Source organism: Mus musculus, chromosome 10, assembly GCF_000001635.26.
Source record: "Mus musculus strain C57BL/6J chromosome 10, GRCm38.p6 C57BL/6J".
NCBI classification, from domain to species: domain Eukaryota; kingdom Metazoa; phylum Chordata; class Mammalia; order Rodentia; family Muridae; genus Mus; species Mus musculus.
The window spans coordinates 79,777,274-79,793,908 of record NC_000076.6 but is presented as its reverse complement, the minus strand read 5'-3'; the positions used below and the strand labels follow the sequence as shown (position 1 = coordinate 79,793,908).

General features: G+C 52.7%; 3 protein-coding genes across 9 annotated transcripts in view; 1 reads left to right on the top strand and 2 right to left on the bottom strand.

Annotated features, from left to right (window-relative positions):
• Positions 1 to 337, bottom strand: part of Palm (paralemmin) — a 27,344-nt gene extending 27,007 nt beyond the window's left edge. For both annotated transcript variants that reach the window (NM_023128.4, NM_001161747.1), the window contains exon 1: positions 169 to 337. In NM_023128.4, coding sequence (NP_075617.3) covers positions 169 to 173 — 5 coding nt within the window. In that variant the 5' untranslated portion in view covers positions 174 to 337. The remainder of the gene's footprint in view (positions 1 to 168) is intronic.
• Positions 1 to 12,435, top strand: part of Prss57 (protease, serine 57) — a 13,211-nt gene extending 776 nt beyond the window's left edge. Inside the window, exons 1-6 of one of the 6 annotated variants that reach the window (XM_011243584.3) lie at positions 3,634 to 3,679; positions 4,867 to 5,066; positions 6,398 to 6,551; positions 8,010 to 8,154; positions 9,300 to 9,563; positions 10,449 to 12,089. In XM_011243584.3, the coding sequence (XP_011241886.1) occupies positions 4,967 to 5,066; positions 6,398 to 6,551; positions 8,010 to 8,154; positions 9,300 to 9,563; positions 10,449 to 10,640 (855 nt within the window). In that variant the 5' untranslated portion in view covers positions 3,634 to 3,679; positions 4,867 to 4,966 and the 3' untranslated portion in view covers positions 10,641 to 12,089. Of the gene's footprint in view, positions 1 to 3,633; positions 3,680 to 4,866; positions 5,067 to 6,397; positions 6,552 to 8,009; positions 8,155 to 9,299; positions 9,564 to 10,448 lie in introns of those variants that run through there. The other 5 variants (XM_006514199.4, XM_006514200.4, XM_006514201.4 and 2 more) reach the window with 5 other exon arrangements.
• Positions 11,279 to 16,635, bottom strand: Fstl3 (follistatin-like 3). Its single transcript, NM_031380.2, has 5 exons — positions 16,512 to 16,635; positions 15,161 to 15,346; positions 13,729 to 13,944; positions 12,558 to 12,785; positions 11,279 to 12,477 (listed from the first exon to the last, which is right to left on the bottom strand). The coding sequence occupies exons 1-5, from the start codon at positions 16,606 to 16,608 to the stop codon at positions 12,434 to 12,436; spliced, it is 771 nt and encodes a 256-aa protein (NP_113557.1). The 5' UTR covers positions 16,609 to 16,635; the 3' UTR covers positions 11,279 to 12,433.

Genomic DNA, 16,635 nt, shown 5'->3' with positions numbered 1-16,635 from the left:
GTGGTGCAACCCAGGTGCCCCCCCCTCCAGCTTGATTGGGGACCAGGCCTGGAGTGCGCGGCCCAGCTCGATCCTTCCCTTTTGCAGCTGGGCACGGTCTCCCCGCGTCGCCTCTAGGTTCCCCGTTGGGGGCCTGGGGCGTCAGAGCGCGCGCGGCCGGGTACTCACTCCATCTCCCGCGAGGTCCGTGGGCGGTGCAGCGCGGGGCAGGGCCGACTCTAGGGCCTGGCGGCCGGGGCTGTGCGGCGCGGGGGCGGCACCGGGGCGGGCATCGTCCCCAGCGCGCCGGGTATTGTCCGGGCGCGGCCGGGTGGGCTCGTGTGCGCGCCGCCTCTGCGCGTTCCCTGTATCCCTCGCGCCCGCGCGCGCCTCCTGCTGGCCGCAGACGCTCCGCACCGCGCAGCTGCACCCCAAAACGTCGCAGAGATCCCGGACCCAGTCACCCTGAGTTCTCCATGGAATGAAAGGAGTCCTGATATAGTTTAGGGCCCCAAGTCGGACCCCCGACCCGCGAGAGAGCCACAGCAGCAGCTCTTGAGGGGGTTCAGTTCCTGCACGAGGCCCAGCCTGGGCCAATGGCTGGATATGGTTTACTGAACTCAGGAGTTTAGTCAGCCCTGTGATGCTGCCAGACTGAGCAAAGGGGTATTGGGTGAACTTAGACTTTGTTCCCAGGGCACTGGAGAGCCACAGTAAGAAAGACATAGGGCCTGTCTCCCTCAGAGAGTGCACCATGTGACTTTCTGCCTGGACTGCAGCTCCTTGGCCTTAGACACTCACTGGGCCTTGGGGCAGCGCAGGGAGAGTGAGTCACAAAATTCGCTTCTCTGATAGAGTCGTTGTCCTTTGGTTTGGTTTTGGAGACTGTATGCTCACTTTGTGTGCACGTGGAGGTCCCAGGACATCTTCCACTGCCTTCCTGCCAAGCCACCCACTTTCCCTTGGACTTCTTTTGAAATTATGTAGACTAATATGTAGACTAGGCTGTCCTGAAAGTACCCACTGCCTTAGCCAGGCCTGCACCACCACACCTATCTTCCCTGGGTTTGGATCTGGGCTCACCGGTATAGTGGTGTGTGATTCTGTGTCTGTTTCTCAGCCTTTTCACCTCTCTGCCCATCCCACCTCCTCAGATGCTAGAGGGCTAACGGTGTCGTCTCACCTGGACACACTGAGGGTCAGGCGAACTTTTCAGATAAAAGGCCAGATAGTAAACACTGCCAGCATTGTTGGCCAGGTGGTTTGTGTTGCAAGGACAGTACACTTATCATGAACACCAGAGGAGCTGGAGGAGATCTGTGAAGTGGTTCTGTGTCAATAAAACTTTATCAACATTGATGGGCTCTATGCTGTGTGTCAATAAAACTTTACTGACAAAGACAGGCTGAATGCTATATTTTGCTGAGCCTGCATTATTAGATGCTCAGACTGACAGCTGGTATCTTCCATGTTCCTGGACCACTGTCTTTTCAGTCAAAAGAGAATGACTGAGTTCTTACTGTATGCTCTGGGGATTCAGGACACTATCTTTGTCTCCTAAGCAAGTGAGTTAAGATTTAGGGCTGGTGAGATGGCTCAGTGGGTAAGAGCACCCGACTGCTCTTCTGAAGGTCAGGAGTTCAAATCCCAGCAACCACATGGTGGCTTACAACCATCCGAAACAAGATCTGACTCCCTCTTCTGGAGTGTCTGAGGACAGCTACAGTGTACTTACATATAATAAATAAATAAATCTTTAAAAAAAAAAAAAGATTTGAAGTGCTGGGCTGGAGCAATGGCTCAGTAGTTAAAACTGCTCTTCCAGAGGTCTTGAGTTCAATTCCCAGCAACCACATGGTGGCTCACAACTATCTGTAATGGGATCTGACGCCCTCTTCTGGTGTGTCTGAAGACAGTGACAATGTACTCACATAGGTAAAATAAATAAATCTTTAAAAAAATATTTAAAGAATTATTTATTTTAAAAAGAAGATTTGAAGCGTTTTCTGTGCAAGCAGTGGTCTGTGTTTAATCCCTACCCACATGGTGGCATGCTCAACATGGTGGTAAGCTCAACACTGGGGAAGGGGAGACACAAGCATTCTGGGGTTCCCTGGCCATCCGTCATAGCACAAGGCAAGTTTGAGGCCAGGGAGAGATCCTGCCCTAGAAAATCAGATAGATGGTAAGGAAGGAGAGCTGGGGCTGCTCTCCATGCCCCACTCGCATGTGCTTACACTGCACACAGAACATGCATACAAGCAAAATCAAGTATTAAAAAGTAAGGGATGCTGGAGTTGGGCATGGTGACACATGCCGAGTCTCCCTGACCACAAGTGCCAGGCCCACCTGGGCTACCTAGGGAGACCAATGTGTATGTGTGTATGTATTGATATGTATTTTTAAAGTTATGGGCTGGAGAGATAGCTCAATGGTTAAGAGCACTGGCTGCTCTTCCAGAGGTCCTGAGTTCAAATCCCAGCAACCACATGGTGGCTCACAACCATCTGTAATGGGATATGATGCCCTCTTCTGGTGTGTCTGAAGAGAGCAATAGTGTACTCACCACATATATTAAATAAATAAATAAATAAATCTTAAAAAGAAAAAAGCCCGAAGTGAGCTGATGTGGCTATACAAATCTGTCACCTCAGCACCTGGGAAGTAGAGGATAAAAGTCCCAGGTTATCCTTGGCTACATAGTGAGTTTGGGGGCAACCTGGCTACCTGAGTCCTTGTCTAAGAAAAAGAGAGCCACTTCCAGGAGAGTCGGAGGAAATGGAGAGCCAACGTCCTGGTTGGTGAGCTGGGGGCATGTCTGAGCCTTGCACACCATTCGTCTCTCATTGTCAAAGCCACTGACAGATCTTCACTGGGTCTCTATATACACATAGTGTCTCAAAAACACAAAAATCAGGCAGTGAATAAATAAATAAATAAATTAATTAATATCTCAAAGGGTTCCCAGATGCCCCAGAACGGAGATGGGAGCCCTTCCTGGGTTTCTCAGGCCAGGCCAGGGTCCAGATGGCTGCTGGGAGCTTGGCAGTTGGCAGTTGAGGTGAGTGCAAGATGGTTTCACAACCATTCATCAAAGCAGAAGGAAACAGAGAAGCAACAGGGCTCCTGCGTCTGCAGCCTGAACTTTTCCTGCACTTGCTGTGCGATTTTTTTCCCCCCTGAGACACAGTTTCTCTGTGTAGCCCTGGCTGTCCTGGAACTCACTCTATAGACCTGATTGGCCTTGAACTCACAGAGATCTGCCTGCCTCTGCCTTAGAGCTAGGACTAAAGGCACGCGCCCACCCTGCATCACACACCTTCCCACTCTCTGTCGTCATCCCCGCTGATTTCTCTTTATATCGCTGTCTTCATCTCTGTTTCTGTCTCCCTCTCATTTATTTTATTTGTTATTTTCTGAGTGTTTTTCTGTGTGTATATACCACATGCATGCAGTACCCACAGGAGCCAGAAGTGGGGACAGATCCACTGCCACTATGTGAGTGCTATCAACCAAACCCAGGTCCTTTGGAAGAGTAGCCAGTGCTCTAAACTGCTAAGCCTTCTCCCCAGACCTGCTTTCTGTTTGTTTGTTTGCTTGCTTGCTTGCTTTTTGTTTGGCAAGGACTCACTCTGTAAAACAGGCTGGCTTTAATCTCAGAGACCCATCTGCCAGTGTCTCCAGAGAGCTGGAGTTAAAGGTATGCATCCTCTTCAGGCTTGGCTTTCTTTCTGTCCTTATCTCTGTCTTTGTCTTCCCCTCCCTCTCTGTCTCATTCCACCTTCACCTGTTTCTGTTACTCTCTTATGTTCCTCTGGCCCTGGCTCTCTGGGGTCTCTCCCTCCTTCCCCTCCTGCTCTGTGTCTGGTCACTACTACCTTCCTGAGCCCTGGCTCCCTCAAAGGCCAATGGTGCAGAGCTTCCCCCTGCATCCTCAGTGGGGGATGGAGTGACCCTTTTGGGAGGTTGTTGCTAAGACAACAGTGCCTTCTCCTGCAGGATGCCCTTGCTGACCCTGAGCCCTCTCCCCTTCCTGAGCTGTCTGGGACCACTGTGCACCCTGAGTTCACCCAAGCCCCTCTCTGCTCTTAGGTACCTACCATTTGCATCAGCCCTGGGGTGGGTCCTACAGGCCAACTAGGGCATAGCCTGTAGCAGACTTAATTAAAGCTGCAGCATCTGCTAACAAGCATGGACCAGTACAAGCCCAGCCAGTGTGTGCTCTGGGCTCCATCTCACAACCTAGGGGAAGCTTATGTTCCCACCTTACGTGGGTCCATGGTAGACAACACCTGTGGCCTTAGCACTTGGAGGATAGAGGAGGGAGAGGCAGGCAGGCGTTCAGGGCTATTCTCAGCTGGATAGCTAGTTCAAGAGCGTATTGAATTAGAGGCCAGATAACTGAACTTTCTCTCCCAAAGGTCCCCACCACGAGGAAACCCAAGCCCAGCACATATCCTGATGGGTGGTCTCTGGACTCCAGACCTTAGGGTCACTCTCTGCTATGTCCCCAGTTCTTCCAAGGAAGTATGGTATACAGTAGGACCTCAGTAAAAGCAATAAAGTCAGCCCAACTCAGAGCCCTCCCCAAAGAACTAGCTTTATGGTCCTCACTGACCTCAGGTTCATGATGGGGAAACTGAGGTCAAGGGTCAAGGTGCTTGCTCCTGGGCTACCTGGCTGGGGACAGACAGATAAGCAGAGTTGGTGCTTCCAGGATGACTGTCCCCTGAGAAGGTCTGAATGCGTTCAGTGGCCAGATAATCTAGTAGGAAGGTACAAGGGGAGTTTGAGCTCACAAACCAATCTTGTTTCTAAACTTCTGGGTTTTCATGAGCAGCACAGTTGGAGACAAGAAACAGTAACGTGGCCTCCCCTGATTTCCAGAAGTGCCTGCTCCACCTTCTGACCACAGACCACAGACCCGGAACAACTTTCTGGACTGAACCGTTGGGTGCCTCCTGCACCTGCAGACCTCACCAGAAAGATGCCATCCTCTACAGCTATGGTGCCTGGGACAAGAGGAGGCTGGCACTGTCTGGTGCTGACTACAGCAGCTGCCCTGACCCAGCTCATGTGGCTCCCTGGTGAGAACTCCAAATGGCCATTAGACCCTACCCAAGGTGACCAGGCTCCCACACAGGATGCACGTGTACTCTTGCTCAGGCAGGAGGCTATGGGGTGGGGGTGGGGCAGCCAGTAGGGACTTCAGCCACCTCAGGTACAAGATCGTGGAGACTGGGCTTCCTAGCTTTTGTTTTGTTTTGTTTTTATTTTTGTGTGTATTAGTGTTTTGCCTGTATGTTTGCATGCCTGCAGTACCTGGAGGAACCAGAAGGTGGCATCAGATCCCCTGGAATTTACAGTCGGTTCCAACAATCATGTAGATGCTGGCATTAGAATCTAAGTCCTCAGTAAGACCAGCCAGGGGTTTTAAATAACGAGCCATTTCTCCAAGCCTCCTATTTTTTAAAAATTACATTTATTTATTTTGAGAGAGTACATGTAGATAGTGCTTGTCACAACCAGTGGAAAACTTGCAGGGGTCGATTCTGTCCTTCTACCATAGGGGTTCCTGGGATTAAACTCAGATTGTCAAGCTTGGTAGCATGTGCCTTTGCCTGCTGAACCTATCACAGGCCCAAAAGGTCTCCTAGCCTCAGTCTTTAATTATCTATCTATCTATCTATCTATCCATCCATCCATCCATCCATCCATCCATGTCTGTCTATCTGTTTGCTTTCAAGACAGGGTTTCTCTGTGTAGCCCTGGCTGTACTGGAACTCACTTTGTAGACCAGGCTGGTCTCGAACTCAGAAATCTGCCTGCCTTTGCCTCCCAAGCACTGGGATTAAAGGTGTGCCCCACCACTTGGTCCCCTCTATTTCTCTTAAGTAAAGTGGGTTTCTCGTGGTCCAGGCACCTTGAAATAGCTGGGCAGCTGAAAAGGGAATCACCTTGAATTCCTGATCCTCCTGCCTCCACTTCCAGAGTTCTGAAACAGCAGGCCTGCACTGCTACACCATGCTTATGTGGTGCTGAGGGTGCCTGGGACTGGCTTTGTCTGTCTGTCTCATCTCTGTCTCTGTCTCTGTCTCTGTCTCTGTCTCTGTCTCTGTCTCTGTCTCTGTCTCTGTCTGTCTGTCTGTCTGTCTCTCTCTCTCTCACACACACACACACACTCACTCTTAGGCGAGGTCTCATCATGTAGCCCTGGCTGGCCTGTAACTCTCCATGTAGACCAGGCTGACTCTGAACCCACAGAGATCCTCCTGCCTTTGCTTCCTGGATGCCTCCCTCTAGGTTTGCCCCTTCCTCTCAGCCCAGCCTCCACCCCTACTCCCTGCCAGGGCTGTGCTCCATTGCCCTTGATTTACCTGTCCTGTCCTTGTCTCTCACATTGCCCCACCTCTTCCAGGTTGCTGTGGGTCCTACATTGTTGGAGGCCATGAGGTAACGCCACATTCCCGGCCCTATATGGCCTCTGTGAGCTTCGAGGGCCATCACTACTGTGGAGGCTTCCTGATTCATACCCATTGGGTGGTGTCAGCTGCCCATTGCTTCAGTGACAGGTGACATGCTGGGGCCACTGAGGGATAAACTTAAGGCCATCAGGAAGCCAGGATGTGACACAGACAGGACCAACTCTCTACCCCCACGCCCGGGCACTTCTGGTGATAACAATCAAACATAATAACTATGATCATCTTCGACACAAGCGACATGTGCTACTGTTTGGACTCACATTAACTGTGGGGAGAGCAGCACAGTCCGGGGACTCCAGCTACCCAGAGGCTGGCTCAGGGGGATGGAAAAATGAAGCTCAGTGTTAGCTACAGTCTGGAACCATGTCTCCATAGGCAGACAGACAGACAGTTATAGGATAGTAGTTAAATAGTAGAGGTCTTAACTGGAGTGTGGCTCAGGGATGGAGCCCCGCATAGAATCCCCAAGTGAGAGTCTGGGGGTGTTGCCCATTTGTGGAGCCCTTGCCTAGAACCCTCAGTGAGGGGTGGGGATGGGGTCAGGTAGAGTGCTTGCTCAGTGAGAAGCATGAGGTTTTTAGGGTTGTTTGGTTTTTTTTAAGATTTATTTATTTTAAATTCACTTTTCTTTTTTAAAGATTTATTATTTATCTTATGCACGTGAGTACACTGGAGCTGTCTTCAGACACACCAGAAGAGGGCATCAGATCCCATTACAGATGGCTGTGAGCCACCATGTGGTTGCTGGGAATTGAACTCAGGACCTCTGGAAGAGCAGTCAGTGCTTTTAACCACTGAGCCATCTCTCTAGCCCCTTAAATTCTTTTTTTTTAAAAGATGTATTTTATTTATTTATTTATTTATTTATTTTGGGTTTTCGAGACAGGGTTTCTCTGTGTAGCCCTGGCTGTCCTGGAACTCACTCTGTAGACCAGGCTGGCCTTGAACTCAGAAATCCGCCTGCCTCTGCCTCCCAAGTGCTGGGATTAAAGGGTTGTGCCACCACTGCCTGGCTGTTTATTTATTTTTATGTACATGAGTACACCGCTGCTCTCTTCAGACACACTAGAAGAGGGCCCTGGATCCCATTACAGATGTGTGGTTGCTGGGAATTGAACTCAGGACCTCCAGAAGAGCAGTCAGTGGTCTTAACTGCTGAGTCATCTCTCCAGCCTGGGAGGTTTTTGAGTTTTATACTCAGTGCTACAAAATAGTATTATGGCTGGGCGCAGTGGCGTACGCCTTTAATCCCAGCACTCGGGAGGCAGAGGCAGGCGGATTTCTGAGTTCGAGGCCAGCCTGGTCTACAAACTGAGTTCCAGGACAGCCAGGGCTATACAGAGAAACCCTGTCTCGAAAAAAAAAATAGTATTATGGAATTAAGAATTATAACAAATAAGGTTTATTGTATTCCATTTAAGCTTATTTTTATAACTCTGGAAGTTAATACTGCAAGGACTGGAGGCTGCCTGGAGAGGGTGGGGTTGTATGACCTCATGACTTCAGGGCAGTCTTGGTGACTTTGTTCCTCTTGTTGGCCTGCAGGGACCCCTCCATGGGGCTGGTGGTGCTGGGGGCCCACGCACTGCTCGCCCCAGAGCCCACACAGCAGACATTTAGCATTGCAGCTGCTGTCAGCCATCCTGATTTCCAGCCTGCCACACAGGCCAACGATATCTGCCTGCTAAGGGTGAGCTGGGCTGCAGCAGGGTGATTGGCAGGTCAGGGCTCATCTGATTTCTGAGTTTATTCATTTAATTTACTTGTGGGGCTGGGGATGAACTCTTTCTTTTCTTCCCTTTCCTTTCCTTTTTTTTTTTTTTTTTTTTTTCTTTTCTTTTTGAGACAGGGTCTTGCTATACAGCTCTGGCTATCCTGAAGCACTATATAGACCAGGTTGGACTCAAACTCACAGAGATCTGCCTGCCTTTGCCTCCCCAGTACCACCACAACCAGCCTGGACCCTTTTCTTTCACGCTAGGAAAAGGCTCTGCTATGAGCTCAGGCCTGGGTCTCTGAATCCTGTCATCCATCTGAACTGCCTTAAGCCCTCCATGCTTCCATCTGTCAGAACAAAAGAACCAAAGCCAAGAACCCCTTGGGTTCTGTTTCTCGAGGGTGTGTCTGTCTCAGAGCTGGCCTACAGGAGGTACCTTTGCAAGCCCTCCATGGACTGTGGGCTTCAGGGTGTGGTGGTGAGGTTTTTTTGGTTTTGTTTTTGTATTTTAGGACAAAACAGGAGTGAATGAGGGTTTCCACAGCCAGAGGCTGGGGTTAGGACCCCTTAGAGTCACCTGACCCCCAGTACAAGTGAAGAAACTGAGGCTGGAAAATGGGGAAACTTAGGTAGAAGTGTATCGAGATGTGCCTGGGTCTGGTCATTTTTTCCACACCCTTCAGCTGTGTGGCAGGAGACCCGGCCGAGGCCCCAGGCAGCCACCTGGCAAAGCTACACAGCTAACTGGGTGCACAGGGGTCCCGAGGTGCCTGTTTGCACTGCAGAGTTTCAGAGGCCTCCTGAAGGAAGTGATGTCTAAACTGAGGCTCAATGGGAAGGTACTCCAGCTGGGAAACTCGCAAGGGGGTTGGAATCACCGGTGGGGCCAGGAGCCTTCACCCCAAGGACAAGGGGAGTTATGGAGGGCTGAGAAGCGAGGAGGACTCTGCGAGATGAGGTGGAAGGTAATATCCTTGGTCCATGATGGAGCTGCCTGGTATAGTTGGAGGCAGTGTCTGATGGAGGGTGGACCACATCTGTTACTGATTCTAGACACCATAGGGACACTGAGTCGGGTGTGAGAGTGGGTGGCACTGAATCTAGCATTCTTCCTGCAGTTGAACGGCTCTGCTGTCCTGGGCCCCGCTGTGAGGCTATTACGATTGCCTCGGAGAAATGCTAAGCCACCTGCTGCGGGCACGCGTTGCCATGTATCCGGCTGGGGCTTCGTGTCTGACTTTGAGGAGCCTCCGCCTGGACTGATGGAAGTCGAGGTGCGCATACTGGATCTGAGTGTCTGCAACAGCTCCTGGCAGGGCCAGCTGAATCCTGCCATGCTCTGCACTCACAGTGGGGACCGCCGGCGGCGTGGTTTCTGCTCGGTATGATTCTACATCCCGCTTGCTTGCCATATGGGAAAACCGAGGCACCCAAAAGGGGTCAGAGTTGGAAGCAGGCTACCTTTGAGAACTGAGTCCCATTAATGTTTGATTGGATGGAGAAATTGAGGCCCAGGGAAGTGACGGGTGATTGAGAATCATACAGAGTTACTGTCATTTCCGCAGCCTCTATGTATCCTGCACAAAAATGCCCAGGAGATGTATGTCTAAACATACGAGGCACGTCCAGTAGGGGGCGCAACAGATATCTCCCCAGGCCTGGGGTCCTAAAAGATGACAGCAATTTCTTTCTTTCTTTCTTTCTTTCTTTCTTTCTTTCTTTCTTTCTTTCTTTCTTTCTTTCTTTCTTTCTTTCTTTCTCTCTCTCTCTCTCTCTCTCTCTCTCTCTCTCTCCCTTCCTCTTTCTTTCTTTCTTTCTTCCTTCCTTCCTTCCTTTCTTTCCTTCTTTCTTATTTATTTATTATTATACATAAGTACACTGTAGCTGTCTTCAGACGCGCCAGAAGAGGGCTGTAAGCCACCATGTGGTTGCTGGGATTTGAACTCAGGACCTTAGGAAGAGCAGTCAAAGCCATCTTGCAAGCCCCCAACATAGCAATTTCTACATAGCAATTATGACAGTGATGCCAGTCAGTGAGTTGGGGTTTTTTAGGCTAAATACCGAGGAACACTAAAAGTACCACCTAGAGAATTAAGGAAAACTTCAGCTTCTTGGGGAGATGCATCAGAAGGCTATTGCACACAGCTATGTAGGCTTTGCATTGCTCAAAGACCACTTACCTGTCTGCTTATAAGAGACTCCTTTAGGGGGACAAGGACACAAGACCCCAGGAATAACTCTTAACCTCAAACTTTTTTTCACTCCAGGCAGATTCTGGGGGACCCTTGGTCTGTGGAAGACGGGCCCATGGTCTTGTATCTTTCTCAGGCCTCTGGTGTGGTGACCCCAAGACTCCGGATGTCTACACTCAAGTGTCAGCGTTTGTGACCTGGATCTGGGATGTGGTTCGGGCAAGTTCATCCCCTGGTTCTACTGGACGCTCTGTGAGGGCTGTTTGAATTTCAGCCCTCTACTGGGGCAGACATGAATAGCAACCTGTGCCCACTGGCTCACATCTGGAATATTCCATGGCTTGAGACTTGGGCTACAGGCATTCATCCTAAATGAACAATTGTACTGAGGGTTGACTACCTAGATACATGGTTTATGGTTTGATATATGGTCAACTCCAGCCGCCGCCCTTAATCCACAGTCACCCTTGTAACCAAGACCCACTATGCTGCCCCCTCCTGAACTCGTCGCTTCGGGGTGGCACCTGCTCCATCCCCTATGGATCGTGACAAACTCCATTAACACAGACAGGGACTGATATATGTAGTGAGGACAAAAATCCAAACAGTTATAACTCCACTCTTGCCATCCTAGCCTCAGTATAACAGTTGTCTTATCGTCTATCATTCCTCCTGGTTTGAGTTGAACCCTTCACTCGGGAGCCCCAGACAAGGTGCCATTTAAGGCCCTCTCGCCCCTGTACCTCTGGGACCCCAGAGGGTGCACTTCCTTTCCCTCCCACCCACTCAGCTCCAAGCTTCCCAGGGATTCTTGAACACGTGCCACGTGTCTCTGAAAGCTTTCGTGGATCATTCCACGCTCCATTCTAGTCCCAGGTTCAAAGGAAGGAGGCAGAAAATACACGGTGGTTTCTATTGTCTTTTATTTCCTTGGTGAGGCAGAACTCCAGGGTAGGGGAGGCTACCATAGCTCCCCTGCTAAGGACACTTTTGGGGATATTACAAGAAAGGCACAGCTGAGAACTGGAGGGTGGTGAGAAAGACCCTGGGAACTCCTTGCCCCCAAACTGGAGGGTTGGGCACCTTCCCATAGTCTTCTGTTGTGGTCTGACACCTTTTAAGTTTTTTTTTTTTCTTTTTTCAAAGATAAGATCTTATATAGCCCAGGCTGGCCTTGAACTCATAATGTGGCCAAGGATGAACTTAAACTCCTGATGCCCTTGCCTCTACTTTCTAAGTACTGGGATGAGGGGCCTGAGCCAACATGTCTGTTTATGCGGTGCTGGGGATGGAGCCCGGGCTCGGTGAACACTAGAAAAGCACTCTCTACCTAAATGCATTGCAGCTCCCCCTTTTGGCTTCCTTGAAGGCACTTGTGGGTGTGGGCAAGTTGCAGCAGCAGCTGTCAGAGTGAAGGCAGTAATTCAGTCTGGCCCCAAACAGCATCTGGCTGGTGTCACCACCTGCAGCTGGGCTTGGGGACGAGTGGGGCTGGTGGGGAACTGCGTAAAAACTAATGTGGGTGTGCAGGGTACAGGGCAGTGGGTGCTAGAGTGACTCTGGGTGCTCTGGGCACAGTGAATCCTAGTGTCCACTGGCTGTCCTGGGCCTGTGAGTCAGCCAGGGTCCAATGTTTCTACCAGGTTTCACCCTGAGTGGACCAAACAGGAATGAGCCCAGTGTTTCTCTGACCTGATGTTGCCCGCTCTGGTCTGAGGCCAGCCATATGCAAACACCAACTCATCGGCTGTGCCCTGCGACAGCTCCAGCCTAGAAAGCAGGTGGGGAGATCATAGCAGGGGGATCTCCATGCAGCTGCCATCCCTGGGCAGCAGGGGTCTTGGGTTCTAACTTTGATCCCAGTACCTGGGTGATGGCACATACCAACTATTATAAAAATCTCCCTTCAGTCCTTGTGATACGTGCTCAGGATCCCAGGGGGATCCCCAAGTGGTTCCAGGCCAGGTTTGGGAAATGTCCATGTGACATAAATTAGAATATTTTCTATAACAATAAATAAAATCGGGATGGCGTCAAATGCCAGGCCCAGTGGCTGCAGCTCACACGAAGTTCTCTTCCTCCTCTGCTGGTACTTTGGGGCCACCTACAAGTATGGAGGCGACAGTAAGCATGGCGCACTGCCCCTTGGTGGACCAGATGCCCAGACCCACTCACATCTCTCACCTGTGCAGATGCCTGGGTGCCGAACCCCAATGGAGCGGCCCAGGAAGCAAGTGGCCTGGCGCAGGTGACACGACGAGATGTAGGTAACGTTGTTGTTGCCACAGAGTTCTTGGCCGGGGTTGGAAGGTACTGGGCAGGGCGCAGCGCGACACACCACGCAGTGTGCGCTGCCGGTCTGATCCACAAGGCACGACTGGGGACGCGGGCACACTACCTGAGCGCAAGACTCTGAAAGCCCGAGAAAGGGTGGGTCAGGTGCAGGATGGTGTCTCCTCCCTGTGAGTCCACCTACCCTCAGACAAGGACTCCACCCGAAAATCCCACTCCTAGGACAAAAACGCACCGCCACTCTTCGAGCCCTGCCCTGGGACACTAGCCCCACCCTGCTGTCAAGATCTACTAGATTGCAAGCGCCACTCCTCTGTTAAGCCCCGCCCCAGAACACAAGCCCCTTCAACTGTTAAGCCCCGCCCCTCAGAGAAATCCCGCCCCCAGAATGACAGCCTCACCCAGTTGTCAATCCCTGCCCCAGTCTACCAAGCTCTACCCATCAGCTTGCCTTCATGGCCACACCCACATTTTCTCCCTCCCCAGTCCATCACAAGCCTCTTCCCGTGGCTGCTCACCTTCCCCGCGCGTCAGCACTTGTAAGGGCACGCTGGCCCGCAGGGCACACCCTGCAGCTCACAGCCCTGCTCCTGGACACGCCCGAGAGTTGGCGCTACACAGGGGCTGGAGCTCGATCTTTGCAGCCTGCCTTCTTTGGTTCGCACTTGACCCGACCCACAGTTTTGCATAGCTCTGCCCCTCCCTCAGGCCCCGCCCCCCTAGCATCAGCAACCAGTGATTTCCGTAAAGTGCAATCAGCGAGGCTCTGCCCCTTCTTCTCGCTAGGTGTGGACTTGGGCAACAACCGGATAGGCTCCGCCCCTGCATAATCACACCTTCCCCTAGGCCCCGCCCCTCAGCCGGCCTTACCTTGGTCTTGCCGTTTGCCAGGCCCCGCCCTCTCTAGACTCCGCCCCTCAGCCAGCCCTATCTTTTCCCAGGCTTCGCCTTTCCCAGGCCTGAGGTGCCTCCCTGTCCTCCCCTCCCTAGCCCCACCCCCAGGTCCTGCCTGATTCCTTGGCCCCGCCCCGCGTCCCCGCCCCTCCACGGTCACAGCTCTTACTTTGACAGCGGCCGCGGTACATGACGCGCAAGTCTGGGTGTCCGCGACAGCGCGCGGTGCGCAGTTCGCATTCGTCCCGGTAGGTGGCGCCATCAGAGCCGCAGACCTGGAAGCCCGCGGGAAGCCCCTCGCAGTTGGGCACGCACTCGCAGTGTGGACGGCCCCCCAGCATGCGGCACGCCTTGCCGGGGCCGCACTCCACTCCGTCGCAGGAATCTGAGGACACAGAGCACACACGAGTGCGGTTCCCACATGTCACTGGAGTCCAGGTGCACCGTGATGCACAATTACTGGATGCATCCATTACTGGTTTCTACTAGGACCTCCCCAAAGAGGCATGGGGGAGAGGTTCGTTCACTCTGCACATCTTTATGTCTCAGGTGGGGAAACTGAGGTTCGCCTAGACATTCTTGTGTTGGCATTTACACCTAGCCACATACTCTGTTTTTTTGAGTTGGCCTCAAGTAGCCTAGGCTACTCAAACTTGCTTTGTAGCCAGGGCTGGCCTTGAACTCTTGATTATCCAGGATCTGGAGAGACCTACATTTCAGGGTTACACCTGGGTACCCCCCCCCAGAGGGCCCACCCACCATACATCTGGAACTGACCCTCTAGCCAGCTTTAGGAAATCAAAGAAAGAAAAGGGAGGGGGCAAATTTCCATCCCCAGTCCCGAGGACCAGAGGAGGCTGGGAGGACAGTCAGGCCCTCAAGCCCCGGAAAGGCTTTTCTTGAAATCCCTCCTCTTCTCAGAAGCTAGAGGAGGAGGGGAGTGTGGCAATGGGCTCTGGACCACACAGCCAGGCTGATGGGAGATTAATCCTACCCCTGAGGCCAATGCAGGCTCCTTCCCTATCCTCCTATCCCTGAGGGTCTGCAGCCCTGCCCAGCTTCCTCCTGGATGAGCTGCCTGATGTTGCTCCTACCTCTAGAGACTAACCCTAGACCCAGTGCACTCTTCCATATGGGCTTCACTCAACAAACTCCTAATCATCACCCCGACCCTAGATCTTATGCCTGCTTCCTCCAAATCCTTCCCATCACTTTCTACTGGTTCAGCCCCAAGCACAGAGAGGCCAGGGGTGCCCTCTGTCACCTGGACTGTTATTCATTCACCTCAGCAGGGACGCGGGTGGCGGGCGTGCTCAGAATAAAGCACAGGCAGATACTCCAGGCATATTAGCTATGTAAAATGTGTGGTGCTCAGGGTCCCATGAGGGTAGCAGTACGGACGGACATAGCCTGAATGCCTGGTCAGGATTTAAGGCTAAGTTCCTCCCCACCAGGTGAGGTAGGATGCAGGTTAGGGGCTTTACATGATGAAACCAGGGGGCTTCTCAAAGCCTCCGCAAGTCGTGGGCCCCAGGGTCCCCTCCCCAGTTCCCCATTCACTCTGGGTCTTGTCTGCCATCAGGAGCCCCCCACGGCTTCACCTTTGCAGGGGAGGCAGTGGACGAGGCCCAGGAACCCTAGCAGGCTGATTTTATTGCCTGGGTGGGTGAAGTTGGACCAGGCGGTGTTGATGTTGCCGGAAGCACAGCACTCCTCCCGGCTGACACGAGTCTTCAGCACCAGACTGCAGGTGGCCTCTCTGCCCTGCTGGAGCCAGCACACGCCACCTATTTGGAAGGAGGAGGAGGAATGGGGAAGCTCCAGACCCCATCTCTACCTAAGAATTATCCCTATACATGATCTTTGTGGAACAAACTCCCAACTAACCCCCAACACCTCAGATCTAATTCCCCCAGCCAATTCAGAGATGTCCATAGCTATCCTAAATGCCCTGTACAGGAAGAAAGGGCAGAAAGCCACAGCTGTGGCTCGAGCTCTTCTGTGGAGGGAACCCTTCTCCTCTGAGCCGCACCCGAGTGCTCCACCACCAACTCCCGCCTGGCCTCCAGGCCTGAGAACTGGCACCCTGCCCAGCCCCTTCAAATGCCAGGCGCTCGGCATGTGAGGGTCTGTGGGCCTGCACTGGCTTCCCGCCTCTGCCCTCTGTCTAGACAGTGCCCAGGACAGCCGAGCCCCCGGCTTGCAGCCCCCCCTCGCCTGACCCGCCTCTTACTCACTCCAACTGGGGAACATTCCCTCTGCGTGAGCTCACTCCCCTGGGACAGGGACGGGGGACGCGGCCCTAGGGGAGGGGGCTTGGCTCCCTTGGAGGGCAGCAGCCTTGCAGGGCTGGTAGGGGCTAGAACACAGAACCTTTGGCTTTCTTCACCCTTAAGTGAAGACAGCCGCACACCTCCCCCCCCCCCCCCGCCCCCATCAGAACTCATTCTTGCTCAAGAGACACTGCCGAACGCCTTCCATGAACTGGGCCCCAGCACCTCTGCAAAGGCTTTACAAAAAGGGAGACTGAGGCTGGAGCTCTCCTGGCCAGATGCAGGTATACCATTCTACCTGAGGCATCTCATCCAGAGACTCCTGAAACCCTCTGCCTAAGTGGCATTAGCAGGGCCAGCCACCCAGAGATGTCTCTCTAGGGCCTACAGAGCCACCTACCACGTCACTTAAAAGGTTCATGACCCTGGGCCTCAGTTTACCTATCCTGAAAACGGGGAGGAAAAAGTACCCACAAGTTTCGGCTGTTCTGTGGACTCATGGGAAAGCATGTAAACAGTAAGAGCTCAATAAATAAATGTCAGTCCTCTTTTGAGGCTGGAGGCGTGGAGTCCCGCATTCGCCCACCCAGCCAGAGCACACCCCAGACATCCCCCTGCCGCATTCCTCAGGCCACGTGGGTGGCCCGCTCGCCCGCCCCTTCCGCCCAGCCCCACTCACCGGGCACAGAATCCTCGGAGCCCATCACGGCGCCCACGGATCCCACTGTCCAGACCAGGGCTCCCCAAAGCAGCGGCCACAGTGCCCCAGAACGCATGGCGAGTGTTGGGCAGCAGCGGGGACT

Bases quoted from the DNA above. Each gene is read 5' to 3' on its own strand.
- Fstl3 (NM_031380.2), bottom strand. From the start codon at position 16,608: ATGCGTTCTGGGGCACTGTGGCCGCTGCTTTGGGGAGCCCTGGTCTGG. The intron at 12,786-13,728 runs GTAAGAGCTGTG...TCGGGCTTTCAG, and splicing joins GTACCGCGGCCGCTGTCAAA to AGTCTTGCGCTCAGGTAGTG. The intron at 12,478-12,557 runs GTGAGAGATGTG...CCATACTTGTAG, and splicing joins GCACCCAGGCATCTGCACAG to GTGGCCCCAAAGTACCAGCA.